General features: G+C 52.2%; 12 protein-coding genes across 12 annotated transcripts; 4 read left to right on the forward strand and 8 right to left on the reverse strand.

Moving 5' to 3' along the window:
* Nucleotides 1–862: 862 nt before the first annotated feature.
* SNOG_14246 (hypothetical protein) lies at nucleotides 863–2,343 on the reverse strand (the record flags this gene model as incomplete). Its single annotated transcript, XM_001804390.1, has 2 exons — nucleotides 863–1,610; nucleotides 1,874–2,343. The coding sequence occupies 2 exons, from the start codon at nucleotides 2,341–2,343 to the stop codon at nucleotides 863–865; spliced, it is 1,218 nt and encodes a 405-aa protein (XP_001804442.1).
* Nucleotides 2,344–2,606: 263 nt separating this feature from the next.
* Nucleotides 2,607–4,371, reverse strand: SNOG_14247 (hypothetical protein; the record flags this gene model as incomplete). The annotated part of the gene is made up of 3 exons (XM_001804391.1): nucleotides 2,607–2,984; nucleotides 3,031–4,101; nucleotides 4,312–4,371. 3 exons carry the CDS (start codon nucleotides 4,369–4,371, stop codon nucleotides 2,607–2,609), a joined length of 1,509 nt encoding a protein of 502 aa, XP_001804443.1.
* Nucleotides 4,372–4,979: 608 nt separating this feature from the next.
* SNOG_14249 (hypothetical protein) lies at nucleotides 4,980–7,521 on the forward strand (the record flags this gene model as incomplete). The annotated part of the gene is made up of 2 exons (XM_001804392.1): nucleotides 4,980–6,347; nucleotides 6,682–7,521. 2 exons carry the CDS (start codon nucleotides 4,980–4,982, stop codon nucleotides 7,519–7,521), a joined length of 2,208 nt encoding a protein of 735 aa, XP_001804444.1.
* Nucleotides 7,511–8,411, reverse strand: SNOG_14250 (hypothetical protein). Its single transcript, XM_001804393.1, has one exon. It carries the CDS (start codon nucleotides 8,338–8,340, stop codon nucleotides 7,552–7,554), a length of 789 nt encoding a protein of 262 aa, XP_001804445.1. The 5' UTR covers nucleotides 8,341–8,411; the 3' UTR covers nucleotides 7,511–7,551.
* Nucleotides 8,412–8,697: 286 nt separating this feature from the next.
* SNOG_14251 (hypothetical protein) lies at nucleotides 8,698–9,234 on the forward strand (the record flags this gene model as incomplete). Its single annotated transcript, XM_001804394.1, has 1 exon — nucleotides 8,698–9,234. One exon carries the CDS (start codon nucleotides 8,698–8,700, stop codon nucleotides 9,232–9,234), a length of 537 nt encoding a protein of 178 aa, XP_001804446.1.
* Nucleotides 9,235–9,533: 299 nt separating this feature from the next.
* On the reverse strand, nucleotides 9,534–10,292 carry SNOG_14252 (hypothetical protein; the record flags this gene model as incomplete). Its single annotated transcript, XM_001804395.1, has 1 exon — nucleotides 9,534–10,292. One exon carries the CDS (start codon nucleotides 10,290–10,292, stop codon nucleotides 9,534–9,536), a length of 759 nt encoding a protein of 252 aa, XP_001804447.1.
* Nucleotides 10,293–10,772: 480 nt separating this feature from the next.
* On the reverse strand, nucleotides 10,773–12,182 carry SNOG_14253 (hypothetical protein; the record flags this gene model as incomplete). The annotated part of the gene is made up of 2 exons (XM_001804396.1): nucleotides 10,773–11,993; nucleotides 12,042–12,182. 2 exons carry the CDS (start codon nucleotides 12,180–12,182, stop codon nucleotides 10,773–10,775), a joined length of 1,362 nt encoding a protein of 453 aa, XP_001804448.1.
* Nucleotides 12,183–12,678: 496 nt separating this feature from the next.
* Nucleotides 12,679–15,260, reverse strand: SNOG_14254 (hypothetical protein; the record flags this gene model as incomplete). The annotated part of the gene is made up of 5 exons (XM_001804397.1): nucleotides 12,679–13,819; nucleotides 13,869–14,589; nucleotides 14,641–14,714; nucleotides 14,744–14,994; nucleotides 15,048–15,260. 5 exons carry the CDS (start codon nucleotides 15,258–15,260, stop codon nucleotides 12,679–12,681), a joined length of 2,400 nt encoding a protein of 799 aa, XP_001804449.1.
* An 896-nt stretch (nucleotides 15,261–16,156) lies between these two features.
* On the reverse strand, nucleotides 16,157–16,597 carry SNOG_14255 (hypothetical protein; the record flags this gene model as incomplete). The annotated part of the gene is made up of 1 exon (XM_001804398.1): nucleotides 16,157–16,597. The coding sequence occupies one exon, from the start codon at nucleotides 16,595–16,597 to the stop codon at nucleotides 16,157–16,159; it is 441 nt and encodes a 146-aa protein (XP_001804450.1).
* Nucleotides 16,598–17,355: 758 nt separating this feature from the next.
* Nucleotides 17,356–17,536, forward strand: SNOG_14256 (hypothetical protein; the record flags this gene model as incomplete). The annotated part of the gene is made up of 2 exons (XM_001804399.1): nucleotides 17,356–17,400; nucleotides 17,432–17,536. The coding sequence occupies 2 exons, from the start codon at nucleotides 17,356–17,358 to the stop codon at nucleotides 17,534–17,536; spliced, it is 150 nt and encodes a 49-aa protein (XP_001804451.1).
* Nucleotides 17,537–17,768: 232 nt separating this feature from the next.
* Nucleotides 17,769–18,918, forward strand: SNOG_14257 (hypothetical protein; the record flags this gene model as incomplete). Its single annotated transcript, XM_001804400.1, has 2 exons — nucleotides 17,769–17,981; nucleotides 18,037–18,918. 2 exons carry the CDS (start codon nucleotides 17,769–17,771, stop codon nucleotides 18,916–18,918), a joined length of 1,095 nt encoding a protein of 364 aa, XP_001804452.1.
* A 251-nt stretch (nucleotides 18,919–19,169) lies between these two features.
* SNOG_14258 (hypothetical protein) lies at nucleotides 19,170–21,960 on the reverse strand (the record flags this gene model as incomplete). Its single annotated transcript, XM_001804401.1, has 5 exons — nucleotides 19,170–19,984; nucleotides 20,813–20,940; nucleotides 21,351–21,395; nucleotides 21,536–21,667; nucleotides 21,839–21,960. 5 exons carry the CDS (start codon nucleotides 21,958–21,960, stop codon nucleotides 19,170–19,172), a joined length of 1,242 nt encoding a protein of 413 aa, XP_001804453.1.
* Between the last annotated feature and the right edge of the window lie 374 nt (nucleotides 21,961–22,334).

The following is a 22,334-nucleotide window of genomic DNA, read 5'->3' on the forward strand; positions in this document are numbered from 1 at the left end:
AGAGGTACAAAGGCTTGTACGAAGTTGCTTTTCGGCCGATCAACAGACCACGCTGTGTATGGTGGTGAAACGTCATCTCACTTTGATTCTAGTAGAACTTCAAAATGGCGTTTCTGTTACTTTTCATGATGTTTCAAGGTTCCCTAGGTTTCCAAGGTACCGTCAGTCAAAGTGCTGCTCCCTTTATGTACGAAAAGCCTATCTGATGAAACCGAAGCAGCAACGTCAGTATTTTACCCAGGTCAGTGAAATTTATCACTCCATACGCACAGGATATAAGCGGGTGACATCGCTGCCTGTATGTCCGACGCAACCTGAGACGTCGGTGTTCGGCACATATCTTTGACCGTGGTGAATAATGCGGATCAATACCAAGACGCTAGCCATGTACGAGATCTTACCGGTAGAACCCTGGAACTGCACCGATCACCTCCAGCATTCAAGTCCCGACATTCGCTTCCAAAATCGATATCTCTCAACAAATTTTACAGTAAGATGAGCATAGCGTTCCGGCAACTTCCGTCCTGCCTTGCTATTCTTCGATATACAAGTGCTCCCTCCCACCGACGAAGCTCGCACGTTCATCGCTAGATTTCAGAAAGACGACAGAATTTGAATTGTTTTTGAGTATTTTATTCTTCACAAAAGCCTATTGTTATTGTTACTTGTGTAAGGTGCAATCAGCACCACCAGTAAATTCTCATACCAAACGCGTAAATCCAACACCTCCCAGGACTTGAGCAGTAACTAAAAGCACTTCTTCAAAGCCCTGTCCAGGGTAGGTGTGAGGCGTGTGTCCAAGCAAAATGTAATGTTGGGAAGTGACAGAAGATTGTGCGTGGAATAACTGCATTCTGTAAGACTACTTCGCGGACGTTTTGTACGGATTTACCAGGGGTGTCGTTCTCTTACGCCAGGTCGACTTGTCTCTGTCCATGTACAGATCGTTTGGTTTGGAGAAGCAAACCTCATGATACTGAGGAAGTAGCGCACGGTCCCATGTTGATGGCGGGCAAGGATCAGTGTGAAAGTGCTCGAGCCAAGCAAGCAGAAATTGCTGAGTCTGAGCATGTCCGTTCAAAGAGATGGACGGATGAACAGATACGCCAGCTGGCATTCGAATCACTAGCGTAGCTGATTGCTTTTGGTACAGCTGACCACAGGAAAAGAGGGCGCTGAGATGGCGAAGTTTAGCGAGGCCCCGAGCGATTGAACGCCATGTGCCATCTGTAAGCACCATGCGCTCTAGTTCGACTTGAGGGAGGGTGTTTGCATGGTTCTTGATGAAAAGTCGGAGCCAAGAACCGCTGATGTACATCGATGCGATGCGCAAACCGTTGAGCTGATTGTATGTTGCGCCGGCGAAGTAGTTGGTGAAAATATCGTTGCAACCAGTGCAAAGCCGCAGCACGGGACCCTGCAGTATATCATTACATCCGTAAAGGACGAGATGATCGATGCCACTCAGTGCAGAGAGACTCCGTTGGCGTCTGGACTGGCGGGGACCTGCATGCGTACGTGTCGAGACATCCTTTTCCGGATACAAAGCTCTTTCAAGTGAGACGCCAGTTGCGACAGCGAGTTGTACAGTAGCCCAGACCGTTGAATTACTGCACCTGGCAAGTCTAGGGGCATATGCACGATTTTGTACGGGAAACCGACGCGTGACAAGACATTTTAAATCAGGATGGTGGCTTCGTGGGTCTTATCCAATTCAAGAATTACAATCGAGCGGACGTTTCTTGCTTGAGACAAATTCTTGAAGCATTTAGCTAGCATTACAAGCAACTCATGAGAATTGAGGTGAGCCTCAATGGGCTCACGGCGAGGTTCTGTTACCGTGGAAGTCATCCCTCTGGAGTGTCGGCGGGACTGTCTTATCTGCGATGAGAAAGAGCCAGGCCCTGAGATATCTAGTCCCGCGATACTATCACGGAATTCGGGAATTCGGGAGACAGAGAGGAGATCGCGGATGTCCATCTCGGTGGGTAGTATCGAGAAGATCTTCAACTGACCAGCATAATGTATACCTGCATCATACATGGTTCGATTGTACATGGTCCTGCAGGTCAGACGCAAGGAACGCAGATCATCGTTGAGAAAATACATATTACCGTTACCGTAGTCCCGCAGACCAAGTACCTTGCACACGCCATGAATAATCTCGGTAGGTAGGTCGAGTAACGACATAGCAGGAAGCCTGGTTGTCAACTGGGCAGCGAAGTGTGATCGGGATGCAAAGGGCAATGTGCGGGTGTACGAGGGGTTGACACAAGCTGAGTTGGGGCATGACTGGACGAGGTTGGAGAATTGTCTAGAGGCCCGTTCTGTGAATGTTGTCATGATGTATATGGTGAGAAAGCGGAGGAGTAGGCAAGCGTTTAGTGCTTGCTAAGCATGAAAGCATCGCTCAACAGGAAGCGAATTGAAGCAGGATCGCATCGTTCCAAGAGGACAGCACAAAATTGGCGTGTTACCTGAAAGTGGCGCCGAATACCCGAGTAGAGATCGAAGCAAAAAGTTGAGTGTGACTCGATCTCGAAAGCCATGAAATAAGTAACATGTGCTTTGGATTGATGCAATGGGCCATATCAACCCTCACTACTTTATAACTTCGCACAAAACATCTGCACTGGAACGATACCCCCGCTCCTGTCTGGAGGGTCCCTCGTCGCCACTTCCCTCGTCCTTGCCAGACTCTCCAGCTCATCCAGTCTGTTCAGTGTAGCCTTCAAGTGTTCTTCAAACCCTTCCTGGCTACATATGTCGCGGAAAGCGTTTTGCATCGGGACACTGTCTGCTCTCACCATGCCATTGGCGTCGATGTGCACAATGTTGATGTGGTCAAATGGTTGTACAAAGTCAGCGCGTGTAATGATCTGGCGGGCTTCGTGAAGGGGAATTTCGGGGAGAATGAACTGGTTGGGATCGCGAATGGTTTGCTCGCGGAGGACGAGGGCGCGGGCGAGGATTATGGCTGCAGCCTAAGAAAGATTAGTAGACTACTCAGGACGAGTGATGAAGACGTACGCAGAACTTCTGTTGCTCTTCAACATCGTCGTCCATCGTATCCCCCAAGATCCAGCATTGGTTAAGAAACCATGACTTTTCTCTTCGATTGATCTGCTTGCATGTGTCGAGCATGTCGCGAGACTTTGAGACCTGATTGAGGAAGATCAATCGCCCGCCAACCTGCGCAAAGACCTCGTCTAGTATACTCTGTGGCACATCTTCGTTGTGGAAGCGGGCACGATATCGCCTGAGTGAGTCGAGTACCACGTCCTTACGTACGTCCTTGATATTGTGGACATGCATGTTGGTTGCATGCGGTATCAGACGTTCCAATGTCCAGTGTTCATCCGACGTAAAGACTACGGTCACCAGCTCATTGCTTGCCCAGATTTCGGCTCGCTGTTGTAAGATCTCAAGAAGATGTTTCCCTCCCTCATCAGGCTTGAACAAGTGGATGTTGTTGATGATCATGAGAAGTGGCTTGTGACGGCTCTTCCGCATCGACAAGGCGACTTTCTCCAACTGGTTCAGCGCCCGCTCGATGTCTAGAAGGGGCGTACTGTCTCTTGGACCTCGGATACTGAACAAGCCTCCAATGTAATCCTCATGGAACTCATAGTCGATGGCTTTTCCAAGCCTGGTACGAAACACTTCAAGATCATTGTGTGCTTCGAGCATAGCAATGCCATCTCCGTTCACGCGACGCATAGCTTCGAGTAGCAGAGCTCGCTTGCCTGTGCCGCGCTCACCGATGATCAAGTGATATCTGCCTCTGGTCTTACCATTGACGATGTCGTTCACTACTTCCTGCTCTGCTCTAGGCACCCAGTATTCCTTCTCCACAATCTCCTGCATCTGATCAGGGCCTACGCCATATGCGATGCGCCCAAGCGCAACCCGCTCTTGTGAGCTGTAGCCTGCCGCGAAAGCATTCTCGATCTTGTTTCGTACGGTGCGCTTGTAGAACAGGGAATATGCGTAGCCGCCGAGACCGAGGCCGAGGAGCGATATTAGGGCCACAGTGCTTCCTTCGAGGACGCTTCGGGCAAACTTGCTACGTTCTTGCTTGTCCTCGGGACGTGCAGAAGACTGTGGCGGAACGCCACCAGTTCGCAAAGTTGGCTGGGATGGGATAGGTGAGGCTCGGAAACGTGATGTTTGTCTGCCGAGGGGCAGCAGCAGCCATCCTGCGCGTGTCAGTCTGGTGACATACCGCTTCTCCCCCTTGTGCCGCCTGACTCACCTCGTTTAATACCGTGAACAGTGCGTGGCATTCGTCACGGCCTAGTTGGAATCTACAATGGTGCACAATGCCACGATGTAGTTGTCGTGGACAGTGAAGCTCGAGTGCCTAAGCATTTTACCTTGATCTAAGCTTTGACGTGCCGTGTTTGCCGTGATATGCGTTTCCCCTGAGTATAATCATACATCAGAACTTCGTAAGATGCAAGAACATCTACATTATGTATTGCGCAATGCTACGACACGCATGTATCCAAAGCTTCACGATGGCAGTCTCCAGCGCAGGACGGGGTGAAGTCCGTGGACCCTGAAATTAGTGTCCGGGCCGGTGGGTTGATCTATAATTGGTGGCAACTTCCCCTGAAATGAACACGCGTCCTCAGAAACACAACATTCAATAATTGTATCATCAACGAATAAAAGTCATTTCTACGCATAGACCGATGCAATTCAATGCATCTCTCTGGGCAGGTGAAGCATCATCGCAGCGGATGAAGACCAAACTCATCTTGCTCCGACATCGCTTTAACCCAACCCAGCTAGAACAACCGATCTACGTTCCAGAACGATATCACATACCGTCGGACATCTTGGCGAGCCGTTACTATTAACAGGTGATCGACTAGGTCCACGCAACACGAGAGCCTAACACGTTCTCCGCCTCCGCATCTTGCCATGTCTTCTTCTTCCCTCATGGAGCTGGCCTCCCACGACTGCACTCCAACATGACTACAGGCGGCACATTGCCCTCGACGGGCTCTCGTAGCTCATCACCAGCTAACCCCACATCGACGAAACCTCTCTTGCACCGGCTATACACATCGCACACGCTCTCGACATGGAACTCGCGCACCTTCGAATTCGGCGCCGTCATTTTCTTGGCAGCTATCTTTCCGGGCACATTATTCTTCGCATCGTGTTACGCCCTCTTTCGCTCTCTGGCTGCTGCTGTGCTTGGATCGTGGATTGGGACCTTTGTCGACCGCAAAGATCGACTGGATGTTGTGCGCCAAAGCATTGTGTGGCAGCGCTTGAGCGTTGCAGGAAGCTGTATAGTGCTTCTAGCGATGCTAGGCCACGGGGCAGAAGAGAGGGGACTGGTCACATATGCTCTGTTCACCTTGAGTGTGATCCTAGCCTGTGTTGAGAAACTCGCATACGTCGCGAACACAGTCGCTGTGGAAAGAGATTGGATTATTGTGGTTTCCGACAGTCTCAAGACCGACCGTCAAGACCTCAACAGCATGATGCGCCGCATCGACTTGCTCTGCAAGCTGGTTGCTCCTGTTGGCATTGGACTTCTTGACGGCTACTCAACCAAGATCGCCATCTTGGTTGTATTCGCCCAGAACGCAGTTTCTGTCGCGATCGAATATTGGGCGATCAAGCAAGTCTACGATGCAATTCCAGAGTTGGGAAACAGCAAGGCGTCAGAAACGTCTCAGGACCGTGTCACACCTTTGAGCACGACCACCACGACCACAACACCGACCACCAAATCTCCAGTATCACTCCTCGCCCCATACAAGTCTTACATCCAAAATCCGGCCTTCCTCGCCTCCTTCGCCTTGTCCCTCCTTTACCTCACGGTCCTATCGTTCGCATCACAAATGACAACATACCTCCTTACCCTGGGTTTCACAAGCACCCATGTTTCGCTTATGCGCCTGGTATCCGTCATCCTCGAACTCAGCGCTACATGCGCCGCGCCGTATTTGATGTCGCGCATCGGCGCCGTACGCTCAGGCTTGTGGTTCGTCAACGAGCAACTCATCAGTATCGCACTAGCCATTGGGCTGTGGCTATATTACATCGACAAGCCGCTTATTGCTGGCGCTGTACTAGTCTCGGGCGTTGCATTCTCGCGCCTCGGCCTATGGGGTTTCGATCTCAGCGTGCAGTTCTTGGTTCAAGACGCTGCGCCGGAGGCTTCGAGAGGAAGCTTCTCGGCGATTGAGATGAGCTTGCAGAATGTGTTTGAACTGCTCTCTTTTGCTACGACGATGGTGTGGTACAGACCGGAAGACTTCCAAGTACCAATATTCATCAGCGCGGGTGCAATAGCAACGAGCGCAGCGTGTTTCGCTGGCTTTGTAAGAAAGAGGAGGGGCCATTTACTTCACACTGATCGGTGTGTGAAGAGGTTTGGGAAGAAGGCAAAGTATAGGGTGTTGCCCACGATTGAGGAGGAAGTGGATGAGGACACAGGAACAGAAAATAGGACATAGTTTTTGCATCAATCGAGTTCACATGTACACATTCAACACTTCTGACGCCTCTCTGCACGCCATCCATCGTACTGTCGTGTTCTACGGAAACTGCGCACTAGCGTTAGCGCTCCCGCAATTAGCGCCCTTGCCCAAAGTTATCTCCGTCCAAAATTTTGAGCACTTCCAAACTTTCGCCTACACCACCGAAACGCTATAGCCAAGCACCATGTCGTCGATGCGAAATGCCGTCCAACGGCGCAACCACAAGGAGCGTGCGCAGCCCGTCGAGCGCGAAAAATGGGGCCTCCTCGAAAAGCGCAAAGACTACAAGCTCCGCGCGGCCGACCACAAGCAGAAGAAGCAGAAACTCAAGCTGTTGAGCGAAAAGGCCCGCGACCGAAATCCCGATGAGTTTTCTTTCAAGATGCTGTCGTCCAAGGTGGACAAGCAGGGCAGGAAAGTGGCGGATCGAGGCAACACGGCACTCAGCGTGGACGTGGTCAAGCTTCTCAAGACGCAAGACGCTGGATACATTCGCACCATGCTGCAAATGGTCAGGAAGGAGCGGGAGGAGCTGGAGCAGAAGTTGGTATTAGAGGCGGACGAGGTGCGGGCTTTGAAGGACGGTAGCCGTGCGGAACAGAGCAAACATAGGGTGTATGTGGAGGACGAGGAGCAGCAGCAAACCTTTGACCCAGACTCATGGTTTGGCCGCGGGCAAGATATGCCCAACCAAATTTCACATGCAGAGGAACCCCAATTTGAAGGATACAGCGACGATGACGACGAAGAGGAACCTGCTGCACGCCCAAAGACGATGTCGAAGAAGCAGATTGAGGCACAAGAGCTTGCCAAGAAGGAAAAGCGAGCGTTCAACAAGACCAGAGATCAGGCACAGTCACGCACCGCGTACAAGCTGGAGATGATCAAGAAGCGGGAAAAGGAGTTAGCAGCTGCAGAGAACGAGTTGGAGCTGCAGCGAGCCAAGATGAGCAGCACCGTCGGAGGTGTCAACAAAAACGGCGTCAAGTTCAAAGTGCGTGAGAGGAAGCGTTGAAGAGTCAAAATCATCAACCTACAATTTCAACTACAATCTAGCCGGCATTCTCATCGCCCCGTCGAGTCGCAGGACCGTTCCGTTGAGCATCTGATTCCCGACACATTCAAGCACCAATCTAGCGAATTCCTCGGGCACACCCGCACGTTTTGGGAACTCCATGCTGTTCTCCAAGCTCTGCTTGACCTTGTTGCTCATCATGCGCGTCATTGCGCTATCGAACATACTCGGCGCAATTGTCACCGCGCGAATGCCATGTTTGGACAAATCTCTCGCAAGTGGCAGGGTCAAGCTAGCCACTGCTCCCTTACTCGCGGCATATGAGACCTGCCCCATCTGCCCATCAAACGCGGCCGACGACGCAATCATTATAATCACGCCCCTCTCACCATCTGGTCCCTGCGGTGTCACTTTCGTCATGTGCGGCACAGCTTGTCTGATCAGATCCAACGTGCCCCTCAGGTTGATGTTTAGAACGAAATCGATGCTCTCGATGCTGAGCGGCTCGTTCTTCTTGTCGACGATCAAGCCTGGCATCCCAACTCCAGCGCCGGCGATGACGCCTCCAATTTCCTTGCCTGTCTCCTTGACCCATGCGACTGTGCCTTCGATTGCTGCGGCTATGGCTTCGGTGGAGGTGACGTCTGTTTCGAAGAATTTTGCTCGCGAGCCGAGAGAGGAAACGGTTTTCGCGCCATTATCGGCATTCAGGTCGAGGAGGGAGACGTAGGCGCCTTGTGCGTGGAGGGCTTGAGCGGTTGCGAGACCAAGGCCAGACACGCCGCCGCTGATGATGAAGGTGCGATCTGCGATCTTCATGGCGTAGAGATGTAGGGACTTCGGTCGTATGTAGCTGTAAAATTTGAAAACGATCACGTCAAACCCGCGACTTGGTATGGGCTGTGATGTCGTGTAGCACGAAAGCAACCGCATGTGAATATCCCAGAAGAACCAGCTCCAATACCTCGGCCCAGACCCATCGGCATCCCACCCAGCAAACCTCCGACATCCCACTCCAGATCCGCGCCATCATCCCTGCTCCAGAGTAATATCAATCTCGAACCGCCGCCAACGGAAGTCCGCAGCTCCAGCAGCAGCCCTATCGCCCACGTCGCTCGTTACAACTCGTCCCCAACCTGTTCGACATACCATACGTACACCCGCAACGTCGCCGCGATGACCGACCGCGTAATCGTCGGCTCGAACAAATCCCCCAGCAATCCCACCCCCCTCTCCGCGCCCCAAGAACAACAAGTCCGCGACCTCTACTACAAAAACGTGCGCGCGAAATGCGCTTCGGAGATTGAAAGTTCGTCCCTCCTTCCTCCATCCCCCATTCCCTCCCATCCGCCACTAACAATGCCATCTGCAGCATTCGCCCAATGCGCCCTGGGTCGCACGTTCACCATGATCTACGCCTGCCGCGCCCCCCGGCTCGCAATGAATTCCTGTATGCTGCAATACCAGAATCAAGACGAGCTGGATAAGGCGAGGGCGGAGTGGTTCAAGTTGGCTGGGGAGCGGAAGAAGGCGAGAGAGGAACACCAGCGGCGGCTGGAGGATGCGCGGAGTAAACACAAGGAGTGGTGGAATTTGGATGAGAGTGGGCAGTTGCAGGGGAAGAGGGTAGAGGGAGATGTTGGGGGCAGGAGGGAGGAGAATCGTGTGGATGAGAGGGGGGTTACGAGGGGTGGGATTTATCGGGGGACGTGAGGGTGGGGACATGGATGGTTGATGAAGCATTGATTGCAAATGTGCAAATGCGTAGATCTGGCTCAAGAGGGATGTCTGCAAGATGAAAGTGGGGATGGGAACTTGTCACGAAAGACATGACACGGCATCTTTGTATCATATTGTACATAGTCTTTATTCTTTGGAGATAAAAGCGCCAAACTAGGCGCAGAAGGAAAGCAATTTCGACTCTTTGGTATAGAATAGCCTCATCCGAACGCCATGAAAATGCTTCCCAGCCATTAAACGCCCATCTCAATCACCCCTCAGTCTTCATTCCCTCAGTTACCCATCGCATCCTCAAACTCCTGCTGATCCACCTCCTCTTCCTCGCCCATACCCCCCATACCAACATCCTCATCCCCACCGACCGGCCCTCCGAATCCAACACCCACACTCCCTCCATCGACCTCCATGCTCTCCTCCTCCTCCACCTCCACCTCCACCTCCACCTCCTCTTCCCAGCGCTCTCGAACACCCCATCCCGCCCCGGTAAAACAGTACCTCTCCGGCGGCAGTCTAATTCCAAACTCCCTCTCGACTCTCGGCAACGCAATCCTATTACGCTCGCCCGCCACGTCCGCGAGGAACTCCTTTGGCAGCGAGCTGTTAAACTGGCCCGCCGCGCGCGCCGCAACCGCCGTGCGCAGCGCATTCAGACTCACGCCGCTCTCGTCGTCGGCGTTGGCGGTGCGCTTCTTGCTTCCGGCGGCCTGCGTGGGTAGCGGCGGCTCGTAGGACTGCGCGTCGGACAGGATCGAGGATGTGTAGCGGTACGCGAAGTCGAGGAGTTGCAGCGGCACGCGCTCCGTGTACACGTGCACGCCCATGTTGGCGAGGATCATGTGGATGAGGCGCGCATCACGCGGGCGCTTGGATGTGCCGGCGTCTTGGAGGGATGTTGGGGGGAAGGTACCGTTGGAGAGCTGTGTGTTGGGCTGGGCTTGCGTGGGAGGTGTGGGATTCGCGGCGTTGGGTGCGGTCGCGGGCGGCGTAGAAATGCCATTCTGTAGCGCTTCTGTTGCGACGGGGGACGCCATCTTTGCTAAGGATGTGCGCGGTTGAGGCGCGGGGTGTGGTTGTTCTTTGAGTTTGGTGGTGGGTGAATGGGAAAGTCGCGACAAGGCGCCGAGGTCCGATCTTGGCGGTTGCGGCTCTGCGTGGGGCGGGCTGAGCTAGTGAGTGCAAAGTGTGGGGTGAGAGAGCGTCACAGTCGACACAGCAGAAGTAAGAACATGTAGTGAAAGCCTTTGCGCCATACTTTAGATACATCAGCGCATCGCCATCTTCGACCAGTCTTCAACCTTAGATAACACAGTACTGTTTTGGGCAATTCCAGGCTTTTCGTCTTGTGGCACGCAAAACTGTAACTCATACTAGGAAACGCTATTTTACTACACACGAACTTTCACTGAATATTTGCATTGCGACCATCGCTCGCGTAGTCCCGATGCCTGATTTGACCTATTGACCCTGCAGCAATGTCCTAGCTCTCTTTCGTTTCGCGTGTCTGCCCAACGTCACTTAAACCCACCAATTTCCGCATACTTCCACAGGGCAGCAGCTTCCTCCGACAGACTCTCCTCAATTGCCTTTTCAGGAAGTCGAAACAGCTTCACCTGGTGATATTTCGGCGGGCTTCCGCGCACGCGGTCAGAGTTCAGGTAAAGAACCGTACTGAAGTATGTGATGAATACCTCGAGGAAGTGCTGCACATCGTCTCTACTCCTCAAATTCAACTCAAAGTCATTGCAGTACTCTTTTGGCCGGTCAACATTCCTTATGGCATGCTTTTGTGTTAATCTTGAGAGCTTCAACTCGCCCAAGTACCGTAGCTTGGCTAGGCCCTGGGCAATAGACTGCCACGACCCGTCGGTTAGTGACACGTAACTGACTTCAAGCTTGTTGAGCGTGTCTGCGTGACGTTTTATGAATCGACGTAGGCGCCCGCCACTGATGAATATGCGTTGAATGGCGAGTCTGCTGAGGCTGTGGTAACGCGTGGGCGCAAAGTTTTGAGCAAACAGATCGTCGCAACCATGACAGAAGCGCAGTGCTGGATTGGAACGGCAGCCATAGAGCTGGATCTCTTCTACGTCGATGAATGCTGACATGAGCTCAGTAAAAGAGGGTTTCGTAGGTCGATAATCTTTGATGTGCAAGCCGAGGGGGTTGACTGCCTGCCCCGCAGCTGGAGGTTCTGTGTCACACGGATCAGGCAACAACGGTTGCATTATCAGGCCCTTGATGTAGGGTGAAAAAGTCTTTGGCGTTTGTTGCAGCTTGTCATAACCCCATCTTAACAAATGCTCCGGTTCGATGGGTAGATAGGCGAGCTTCCGAGAGAAATTCGCAAGTTCCATTGAACGGAGTATAAGGTCGTGTCCAAAATTATCCAGGAGTTCGATGCGTTGTAGTCTCCTCGGCATTTCAAGATTTCGAAAACAATCTGCAAGGATTTCCGACGCTTCGTCTGACTCTAAAAACATTCTTGTCCGAATGCGAGGAATCGTGCGCCCGGGCGCGCCGTCCTCATCATCGGGATTGTCGCGGAAGTCATATGGGTCATTGTACTGATCCCTTAGCTTGAAGCGGATTGTCTGTATCATATCTCGAAAGATTGGGACTTTGATGACGTTCAGAAACTTGTCGCACGACTGATAATCCAAAGGCACGGTGCGTGTCGAGAACCTCTTACGGTATCGTACGGTAGCATCGTATTCTGTTTTGTGACGCAGCTCCTGTAACTCTTTCAGCTAGTTTGAATACGCGTGGGCAAGTCTAATTACCTTGCAAGTCTTTCTCAAGCTATCAAAGTCGTGATTATTGTAAGCAAGAACCAGGCTCGGGAATACGTGTTTACGGATGATCAGCCCCAAGAACCTGCATATTCTGCTGATGATCTCGGCTGGAAGTTCATTGAGATGCATCTTGCTTGCTAACAGCCTCTTAATTGTTGATGACGGCGCTAGCTGATTCGCAGTCGATTAGCATGAACAGGAAGGGGTTTGACTGGGCGGCCTTGGACTGCAGGTGATGTCAGCGAGGCGAACCTATCACCAGGCAGGCAGCGGCAAAATTCGCACCTACACGACATGAGCAAATAGTCTTTAAAGGCATACCTGTTATAAGCTTAGGAGAGCCTAAAAATAGGCGCAGTCATCTTTAAATACACGCAGGCTACCTCAGCACCTCCTCTTATTAGGAAGGAGCAGGCAGGAATTTAGCCAACACCTGTTTCCATGTTGGTGCCCCGGGCATACAACCTCAGCAGTTCGGGCTTTACCAGCAAGAACTTGAAAGCATGCGGGTATCAATCAACAACGATTGCTTTCCAAAGTTCACAAGCACTTTCCACACTAAATTTGTACGTATTCAAAAGTTTGTCTCAATTGAACCGCGCTATCTCCTCTCAATGCCACCCTACTAAACCTCCTTAACAAATCCAACCTCAATAACCTTATCCATCGGCACTTTCAAGCTCGCAATCTTCGCGCGCGTGTTATCCCGCAGGAACAAGAATGTCTCTAGCAACACCCGCCTCACCACATTCGTCCCCTTCTTCACCTTCATCTGCTCCTTGCCAATAATATACAGTACTTCGTGATTGAACGCGCGCTCCAACGACTCCAGCCGCGATGATGTGCTGCCGGTACTAGGTGCAGGCATGGGTGCGCGAATAGAAGAGCCGGTATCTGCGGCAACGGGCGTGGCGATGGCAGAAGATGACGATTTCTCGCCGTCTCGATCGAGCGCGCGAGAGATGACATGTTGACGCACCTGTTCGTAGATCAAGGCGGCGAGATCGGGCGTTATGACCTCGTCCATGTAGCCGTGGCGCACGACGAGGCGGTAGCAATTCGTCATTGCTAGTCGGGTAACACTGTATCGATCTGTTGGTGCGACGGAGGGTTGGTCCAGCGGGCGCAGGTGGAAGAACACGATGACTTCAGGCGCGACGACAAGTTTGCGGATGAACTGGGAGAAGATGATGGGCGTGGTTTCTCCGGCTTTGTCGAAGAAGATACCGAAGCCCTGCGCCCGGGACAGGATTTTTCCACCAAACGCTTCGGTGAGCTGTAGGTCGCCGGTGTCGTTTGTTTTGACGAAATGCGTGGTTGGGAAGCGGTCTTCGGCTTCGGCAAACCACTGCTGCTCCTTTCCAAAGCGCCAGAGGATGAAGACACTCGCTAGCACCATTGCCAGTAGGATCGTGAACCATGCGCCATCTGGTACTTTCAGGAGTGCAGAGCTTAAGAACGCGCCGTCCATACTGGCAATAAAGAGCCAAGGTAACAAGACGAAGTATGGTTTGATGCGCCAGACGAGGATTGCAACAAGCGTGACCATGCATGTATCGAAGAATGTAACGAACATGACGCATACTCCGTACGCATTACCGAGGGATGTGGTGTTGTTGTACACAGCGGCGATAATGACTGTACCGACCATAAGGAGCCAGTTCGCAACCGGAACGTATAGTTGGCCGTGATAGGTTTCAGAAGTGTGAACGACTTTCAGTTGGGGGAAGTACGACAGTTTCATGATCTGCGTCAGGAGCTGGTAACTGTTAGCTATGCTTTCATATCTGTACGTTTTTCTTTAGACATACCTGGGAGAAAGTAGCAGTAATCATGGCCTGAGAAGCGACAATCGCAGCTCCAAGCGCCACGATGAGGGAAGGAATGAGCCATCCTTTCGGCACACTGTTGTAGAAGGGATTCGAGAATGCGTCAGGATGCTCGCTGATATGTGCAGCTTGGCCACAGTATGCAAGAAGAAGGCAGGGATAGGCATATCCAAGCCAGCTAATCTGCACAGCGCGTCTAGTGAACGCTCCAATATCAGCGAATAGCGCCTCGACACCCGTGAAGCACAGCAGGATGCCTCCAAGACTGCGCCACCCCTGGTACTGATTACGGATGAGATAGTCAAACGCCCAGTATGGGTTGAAAGCATTCAGGATCTTGTAATCGTACTTGGCAAGGTTGTAAACACCAAAGCCGGCATTGAAAGCCAACCAAACCATGACGATCGGCGAAAAGACCATTGTCAATTTGCTGATACCAAGTGGCTGCAGCACAAAGAGTAGTACAAGAATGGCACATGTGACACCCACAACCGTGGGCTTCGTGATGCTCTCATTGACAACAGTCAAACCTTGAACGGCACCCAGCACGGATTGCGCAGGCGTGAGCACGCCATCAGCCATGACCATAGCGACTGCAAGCACACCGATCGTCTTGAGAAGGCCACGAAAAAAACGGGTGTTTTCGATCGTGGAGCGGACATGTTTGGTAGAGCGGCTGAGATCTTGCGTGAGCTGTCGCTCCATACCTATCTATGGTTAGGGATATAGAGGATACCTAAAGAGAACCCTATACGTACGAACTAAGGTAGCTTCGCGCGGGTCGCGGTTGGAGATATTCGCCTGCTTTGCATTAGCTTCCTGCAGTGTGACTCTACTAGAGCACAACTTACATATCGAGACAGCAGCGAGTAAGTACTAAAGGTACCGCCCTCGCCATCATTGTCGGCTCGTAGGATGATGATGATGTACTTGAGCGTAACCATCAAAGTAAGGGACCAGATGATCAGACTCAATGCACCCAAGAGGTCTACGCGACTCGGCGCTTCCGAGAAAGTAGATGAAAACACGTAGAGCGGACTGGTCCCAATGTCACCGTAGATGACTCCTACACTCTGGTACGCCAGCAGGAAGATCTGGCTGACGTTGAAGATCTGTGCTTGTGGTCAGGTCAAGCCAATGTAAAAAACCGCGCATTTTACTCAACTTGTTTGTGCTTGTAGTCGCGGTCGTCGCGGAGCCCGGCATCCTCGTCTTCTGCATCCTCTAAATCGGCGATCTTGTCGCGTACGTCGATAGAGTGCGTTCTTTTACGTGACAGGGAGTGATGGCGCAGCGGCACGACACCACCGACTCCTTGGGACGAAATAGACTTTCTCGACTGCCGCGGATCTCCTGCGAATTGAATGCTCGTCTCCATGATAGTTGAGGCAAGTTGCAGACGTTGATTTACAGTGGAACAAAGCACTGGCAAGACTTATACGAATCAGCCAGGCTTATCTTTCACGACGCCTCTGCCGGCTGACAAAATCGCAATCATAACAAGCCCGACAAGCAATCCCTTCGTCTTGTTTGGCTGCTTGTCTGTTAGCTTAGCATGGATCCCCACGTGCATTCCCCAAGTCAAGTTTGCGGGATTTATGGTAGGAGGGGGTGGCTATGGGACCGCAACGGGAATGGCTTGGCGCCACAGACTTGTACCTAGACCTAGTCAGCCTCCTTTGACGCAGGTTTTCTACGGGAACGGAAGCGCCTGCAGGACGTCCGCTGGGATCAGCCGAGATGTCGCTGTGTCTAGGCATGTGCTTGTCGAGCTTTGTTTCAACCACACAAAGCCCTGGACAAATATCGTCACCACTCTTTCGGGACGACCTCATGCTGCGCGCACTTCCGTAGCTGACGCCACATGTATGATCGAAATGTCTCTCATTTGTCTCGCGCATACACTCTGCCGCAAATGGGAATCGCCGAGCTCAATTAACCTGGTCCATCACAAGCCAGCGTGCTGCAGGTGCGGCAGGCTATGTCGTGAGTACTACACGCTTGCATCTAGCGCACTGCAAATTAACCGTGACCTCGCACATAATCGTATTCATGACCGACAGGTTGAGCTTAGAAGAAACAAAGCGTGAGAATTTTGTAAAATAACTCGCCCTACCCACAATTTCGTTCCAAAGTCGAGACCGCAATCTGTGAATATTCGCAGTAAAATTTCCGACTAGATGCCGCCGCCGGCCAAACGAAAGGGCCGAAGTTGCGGTATTTGCTTACGGCCGAGTGGTAAATGTCTTTCTGGTCGGCATTGTGGTTTTCTTGCTACCTCTGATCAACACAACTACCAACAGGAGTGTCGAGGTTTGCTCCAGGCTGGAAGACCTTGCCGACTTTGCTATCAAAGAACCAAAGCAGCATTTCGAGCTTGTCTCCGTCTGCAGAACTGTAGACCGGGATGTAGTAGTTGCTCCAACCTACCTGTTCAACTGGGCCTTCCACAGACTGTGTCGTAAAAGGGTGTTTCTCGCCTTTGTTTCCCTTGATGTCCCACCACATGTGCAAAGCCATAGAGCGAGTGCTCCAGGTCTCGGAACAATCGTGGTTGCCAAACGTCAGTGCAAAAGGCTGATTCCGGCTGACAAGAGGAGGCACAACCTGATCAATGATGCCGTTGAACTTGTCGGGTGCAACGTTTTCGCACGATATCAGATCGCCATCGAGCACCACAAGGTCGCTACATTCGTCATCGAGGACAAAGTTCATAACTGCTGTAGTTTTAGGGTCCTTGTATTCGCTCCGAGCTACAAAGTCAGCATTCACTTCTAGCGAAATGGGAGAGGTGTTTTACAATCGCCAAAGCGGAGGTCGCTGAAAACCGTGATAGATGAGGTGCTATTATTGGACTGGATTCCCGGATAGTTTGGGATATATCGAGGCGTATGGTTGATGCGATCCTTGGAGTATGGAACTGCCCACGCCATAGTCTGGAGGATACATGCACTTGTCGAGATGATGAATTTTCACGATCAAAGGAGTGTATCCGCCAGAAGTCTTCCTGAATGACAGAGTGGTCTGGGTCGATTCGGAATGGTAGAGAAAGCGTGTCGCGTGCTGCACGCAGGCAGGGGACATGACTTGGAAGGAAATCGAAGGGCATACTGATACGGACAGGGCGACGCGTGTGTGGTACTCTGGGGTCAGTTCTCTGTCTTGTGCGGCAGTCGCCTCGTGTCAAAGTGGCACCACCATCTCTTGTAGAGGAGCAACGAACCTCTGGACTTATCCACATTGTCGAGGCTGCGAACTTATCTAGGCCTAAATGTCCTGGTGAGACTAGGGTGCTTCTTGGAAATATACTGCAGGTTCTCACCTACGAGGGGAAGCGACCAGTGTGCCTGGAGCTACAAACAGGGCTTTACTGTCACCATTGAAGTGTGGCGATACTGTGTATAGCTTCAGGCTATTCGTTACCCTTGTTTACTTTCCATCGTAGTTGACAGCTTGCAGTATAGACGCCAGGAATGGCTCGTTTGCAAGATCAATGCATGAACGATTCCAACGCAGGGGTAAGATTTTGCAACTTGCTGTATACTGAAGGTCTATCAGCTACAATTTATCATCCGAAGGGATGTCAAGCTGGTGCAACCGCCTTGGGTGCATCATGCAGAGTTTGTCCGAGCACCGCCACTATTGCAAAGTTAAGAGCCTCGCGAATGGGCAGACAGAAGGCATGTGTGGCACGGCTCAGAATCGCGAATCGAAGCGTCCCAGATCTAGAAGACAAGAAAGTATCGGTGAGATATGGTGTAGGAGTGGTCTGTAACAAGTCCCGCACTCGTGGCGGCTTGACCCAGCACGCTAGCTCTGGGACCCACCAAAATTTCCATCAGCGCCATTGTGCTCCTCCCACCCAACTTCACGACCCGCAAACGCAATGAACGCAGAGTCGTATCTGCGCAAGCAAGGCTGGAAGGGCTCTGGTCACTCGCTCGACACGACTGGCCGAGGAATCAAGAAGCCACTGCTCATCGCCCACAAGCAGGATCAGCTGGGGCTCGGCAAGAAAAAGGCTGCTTGGACAACGGACGACCAGTGGTGGATGCGCGCATACGACCAAAGCTTGCAGAGCATTGGCACAGGTCAAGACGTGCGACGAGACCCAGGTGCATAAAGGAGGCGCAATATGCTAACTTAGGCGACAGAGCACCCTCAACCAGATTCGAACCAAAGGCATCAACCGCGGCGGCCTTTATGGCTTCTTCGTAAAGGGCGAAGCCATTGCTGGCACTATAGACGACAGCTCAGCCAGCGCGACAGACGCTTCGATCCCACCCTCCGGCGTAAGTACACCTCCCACTTCTGACTCCGACTCGGAAGCGCCCACGAAGTCTGCGAAGATGACAGACAAGAAGACCAAGCGCAAGCGCCAGGACGAGGTCGAGCCCAAGGAGGCTAAGAAGGCAAAGAGGACCGACATGAAGGGTGACAGCAAAGACAAGGCGATTTCAAAAATACCTTCAAGCAGCGACCAAGCCGAAGTCGATCGAAAGATTGCAAAATTGTCGCCAAAGAAACGGGAGTGGTACGAAAAGCGGGCTGCGGCGAAGAAGCAAACCCTCAACGAATACATCCTCCGACGCGTCCAGAAGAAGTCGATCAAGCGCGCGAAGAGGCACGCCAAATCAGCACCTCCAGCCCCCTTCTTCACTGACCTCGAAGGTGATGCGACCCTGCTTGATCAAGCCACAACCGTCGCCGTGGATGCGACCGTACTCGGCATACAGCAAAACCCACTTCCCGAGACCGAGTCCACGACACCAGACGTCTCCGAGCCAGCGGCAGAGGAAACGCCACCAGAGGCTGCACAGAAGAAACCGCACGGCAATAAATCGAGCGAGAAGGAACGCTACAAAGCGGCTATGCGGGCAGAACGGCTGCTGAAGAAAGAAGAGAAGAAAGCCGTCAAGGCGGAGAAGAGGGCCAACAAGTGCTCGAGCAAATTCGGCAAGAACAAGGACAAGAGCCGGTATAACAAGGGCAAGGGGAAGAAGAAGGGCGTAGTGGCGGTGGGGACTGCGGCGTAGGAGCCAGATGTGTCAATGCTCAGCGACATGATGCGAATGCGTTCCAGCCAGCGTTGAATATTCTGCACGAAGATACCCAGAAAATGACTCAACATGCAATTCACATCCCCAAATTTGTATTGGTATACATCGATGTGAGAAAGACATCTCATAAGCCCAACTCAATATGCTCCAGGCATACGGACATTCGAAAAAGAAAATAAGACATCCAGCAACATATGCAAATCATTTCCCAGGTATATATTTCCCGCTCATTGTGGTATCTTGCCGCTCAACAACCAGGGCCTCTTCTCCCAAAACTCATCCTTGATGATGTCCACATGCTCAATCAGGATCTTGGCTTTACTCCGCTTCTTGCGCTCCTTGTCTCTCTGCGTGCGACTCTGCGGCGCAGTACTTGCATGCGTCCCAGCGGCCCAGCCGCCTTGCTCAGTCATCTGCGCGCGCCCTTTGCTCGTGCTGATGTTAGGTTGTCTGCTTGCCGGGGCCTGTTTGGCAGCGACAGGCTTCCTCTCCACAGGAGCATCAAATGTAGCCTTGCCTTTTGAGTGCGGACTATCCTTCAGCGGCGCGGTGGGTTGGATGTCATCTGCGCCAATTACGGCAGAAGACCTGATAGCGGCGGAGGACAGTGCTTCGACGTCTGGTTGGTAGAAGGGCTGCGACAGAGTGGCAGACACGGACACAGAGCGTGCGTGTGTCTGGGGCTTTGCTGCTGTGGCTGGCAATTCTGCGATGCCGGGATGACTGGCTTCTCCGTGGGGCCATACTTGACCCGCGCGTTTGTGGAAGTCCTCGCTTCCATGCGGTGAGCAGCGGGTAGTGGGAGTGATTGGGCTGGTAGCCATGACCACCTTTTCTCGAGTTCGCATCTCCTCGGCGCGGTTGAGGGGTGGACTGGGCAGTGCTTTGTTAGTACGCAGTGGTGGACTGACGCGTCGGGGCGTAGTCAACCCTGCCGACTGAACGCCCGCCATGCCATACCCCTCGTCAATGCTGTTCTTTCCTCTCAAAGTACAAAAAGAGCGCTGGTTCTGCAGGGAGAGCTTCCGCGGCTTGTTGTTGGCTGGTATACTTGACATGCGAAGAGGGATAGGTGGCGTTTGTTGCATGTTACTACCTGCAAAGTAACTGGGTAGATGAGGTTGGCTAGGTGAGCGTTGCTTGAGAGTTGAAGTCTGTGTTGCACCAGACACATTTGCCATAGTCATTGCAGCCGACGCAGAGTGCGATGCCGAGTGTGATATTTGTCGTCTCTTGTCGGCAGACAGGATATGTTGGTACCCCGAGATGGGATACCCTACTGGAAAATCATATGCTGGCGAAGTGGGCGAGAAGTTGGTACGCGTCGTTGGGTTTGGTGCATTCAAGGACGTTGGAGGTTTGGTACTGGGTTTGAGTATGGGTGGCGAAAGCGGCAGGAGCGTCAAAGCGGGAGGATGTTTCGCGGGACCAGAAGTAATGTAGGAGCCGTTGGTTGCATAGGTCGCTGAATATGGCGGAGAGAGCGGCATTGTACTGGATGGATTTGAAGAATTCCTCTCACTGACTGGATTAGACCGAAGGGGGTTGGGCAAAGTTGGTCTTGACATGGCCTGAGGTGATTGCGGAGGTGAAGGTGTAGAGGCTGGCGAGAGGAATGTCGAACCTCTGTCGGCTACTGGTGACTCAGTTTGGTCTGGCAGGAAGGCAGCAGTATTATCGATAGCTCTCCTTGAAGATAAGCGTTGGGGCAGAGATGTGGCCATATTCGTGTGTTGTTCTTGAGGCTGAGCTGCTGACACTGCTGACTTGTCGGCTGATGTGGAAAAAAACTAGGACTGTCAGACTTAAGAATTACTCAAGCACTAGCATATGATATGAGAATGGCTTACATCGCGGTATAGTACAGTGCCTTTCTTGAAACATTCGGGTTCATTATTGTAGTTGATGCCAAACTCCTTGAACAGTATCTCGTTCTTATCAGCTGAGTAAGTGCCGGATAGCTTCTGTTCAGCCGCACGCGGTTTCCATGCCACCTTGCTGGACAAGGGCCCAGAAAAGTGGTGTTGTATAGATTGTTAATATGGCCTGCATCACTATCAGATAACTGCAATTGGTCCAAGATGCATTGCAAAAGATATATTTGCGTGAGCTCCCCTTCGGTGGGTTTGAGCGCCATGGTGATGTTGCTTGCAAGACTTACAATCGACCTGTCGCCAACTCATATAATCTCGCAAATTAAAGTCACTTGGGTAGCATACTGCACGCCCGTCAAATGAAGGTAGCGGCGCCGTAAGCGGCTTGTCCGGGAAGTACTGCGCCCAGAGAAAGACATAGTAGCTTGTAAATGTGGATGTGATCGTCGTAGTCAGTTTGCTATTTTTGCCTTAGTATCGTGTACGATAAGCGATTGCATGAGGTTGCGTGCACGGATGAGGCAGCTCACATACCTGGCGCGTCGCTCAAAGAGGACACAGTCTTTGTGGAAGACGAAACTACAACACACGTCAGCTAACTCTGTACGGACCAATCGCCGGCTACCCCTGTAGGGTGCCGATCAGTGGTTTTCGGCATTGGTTTGCCAACACGTGAACGTCTCAGATGCGCAGGTGCAAGATGAAAGGTCTGAACGTACCTAAATTCGTCGCTGTTTCCGTATGCGAGCACAAGATCTGGCAAATCCTTCATGACAGCCTCAGCCGCGGCGTTCATGAGATCAAGCGCATTGCGGTCATTTGGCTTTGTAAATTTGTATTTGGTTGTGAGTCTAGTCCGGGGTATTAGCTAAGGTACTATAGGCGTTCATGCGTAGTCTTAGCCTGAGGCCGCGAAATCATATACTGTCAAGACCTTCCTCTTGTGACGGGTACCTGCAGTCCCAGACACCGGAAAATGACAACTTGGCTCGATGATGGAGAAAATGCAAATAACAACATACTTCGAGAAACCACGTCCATCGATCCTCACCACGATCCAGGTGTTCGCCAAGAGGGTATCGGGCTGCTCAAAGAGGCGCACATATTCGTACCTGAGTTCGTCAGCGCAGCCCGTCGAGCTCATGCAGGTGAAGCTACCCCACCCGGCGGCTGGATTACTTACTTGGAGTTAGCCATGGATTCCCGTGCTGTGCCTGAGCAATATCTGCTAACAGCATTACTTGCGCTGACTGGGACTTTGCGCGCGAGAAGGGTCGAGAGGTGACAGTCAGCGAGAAAATCTTCGCCGGTCAGACCGCACCGTCTGGTTATGAGTCCTGGAGATCCGGGGCTAAGCTATGGTTCCGCTGTGCGCGAAGACGGTGTTTCAGGTTCGCACATGTCATGCAGCTAGCACCGTGAGCCTTGGCGGCCGAATCTAGTGCGGGAAGGCGAGTATCCAGGTGGGATACTCCGAATAGCTCTTCATGCGTTCAACTGAACGCGGTGTGGTGTTGG

Source organism: Parastagonospora nodorum (assembly GCF_000146915.1).
Source record: "Parastagonospora nodorum SN15 chromosome Unknown scaffold_30, whole genome shotgun sequence".
NCBI classification, from domain to species: domain Eukaryota; kingdom Fungi; phylum Ascomycota; class Dothideomycetes; order Pleosporales; family Phaeosphaeriaceae; genus Parastagonospora; species Parastagonospora nodorum.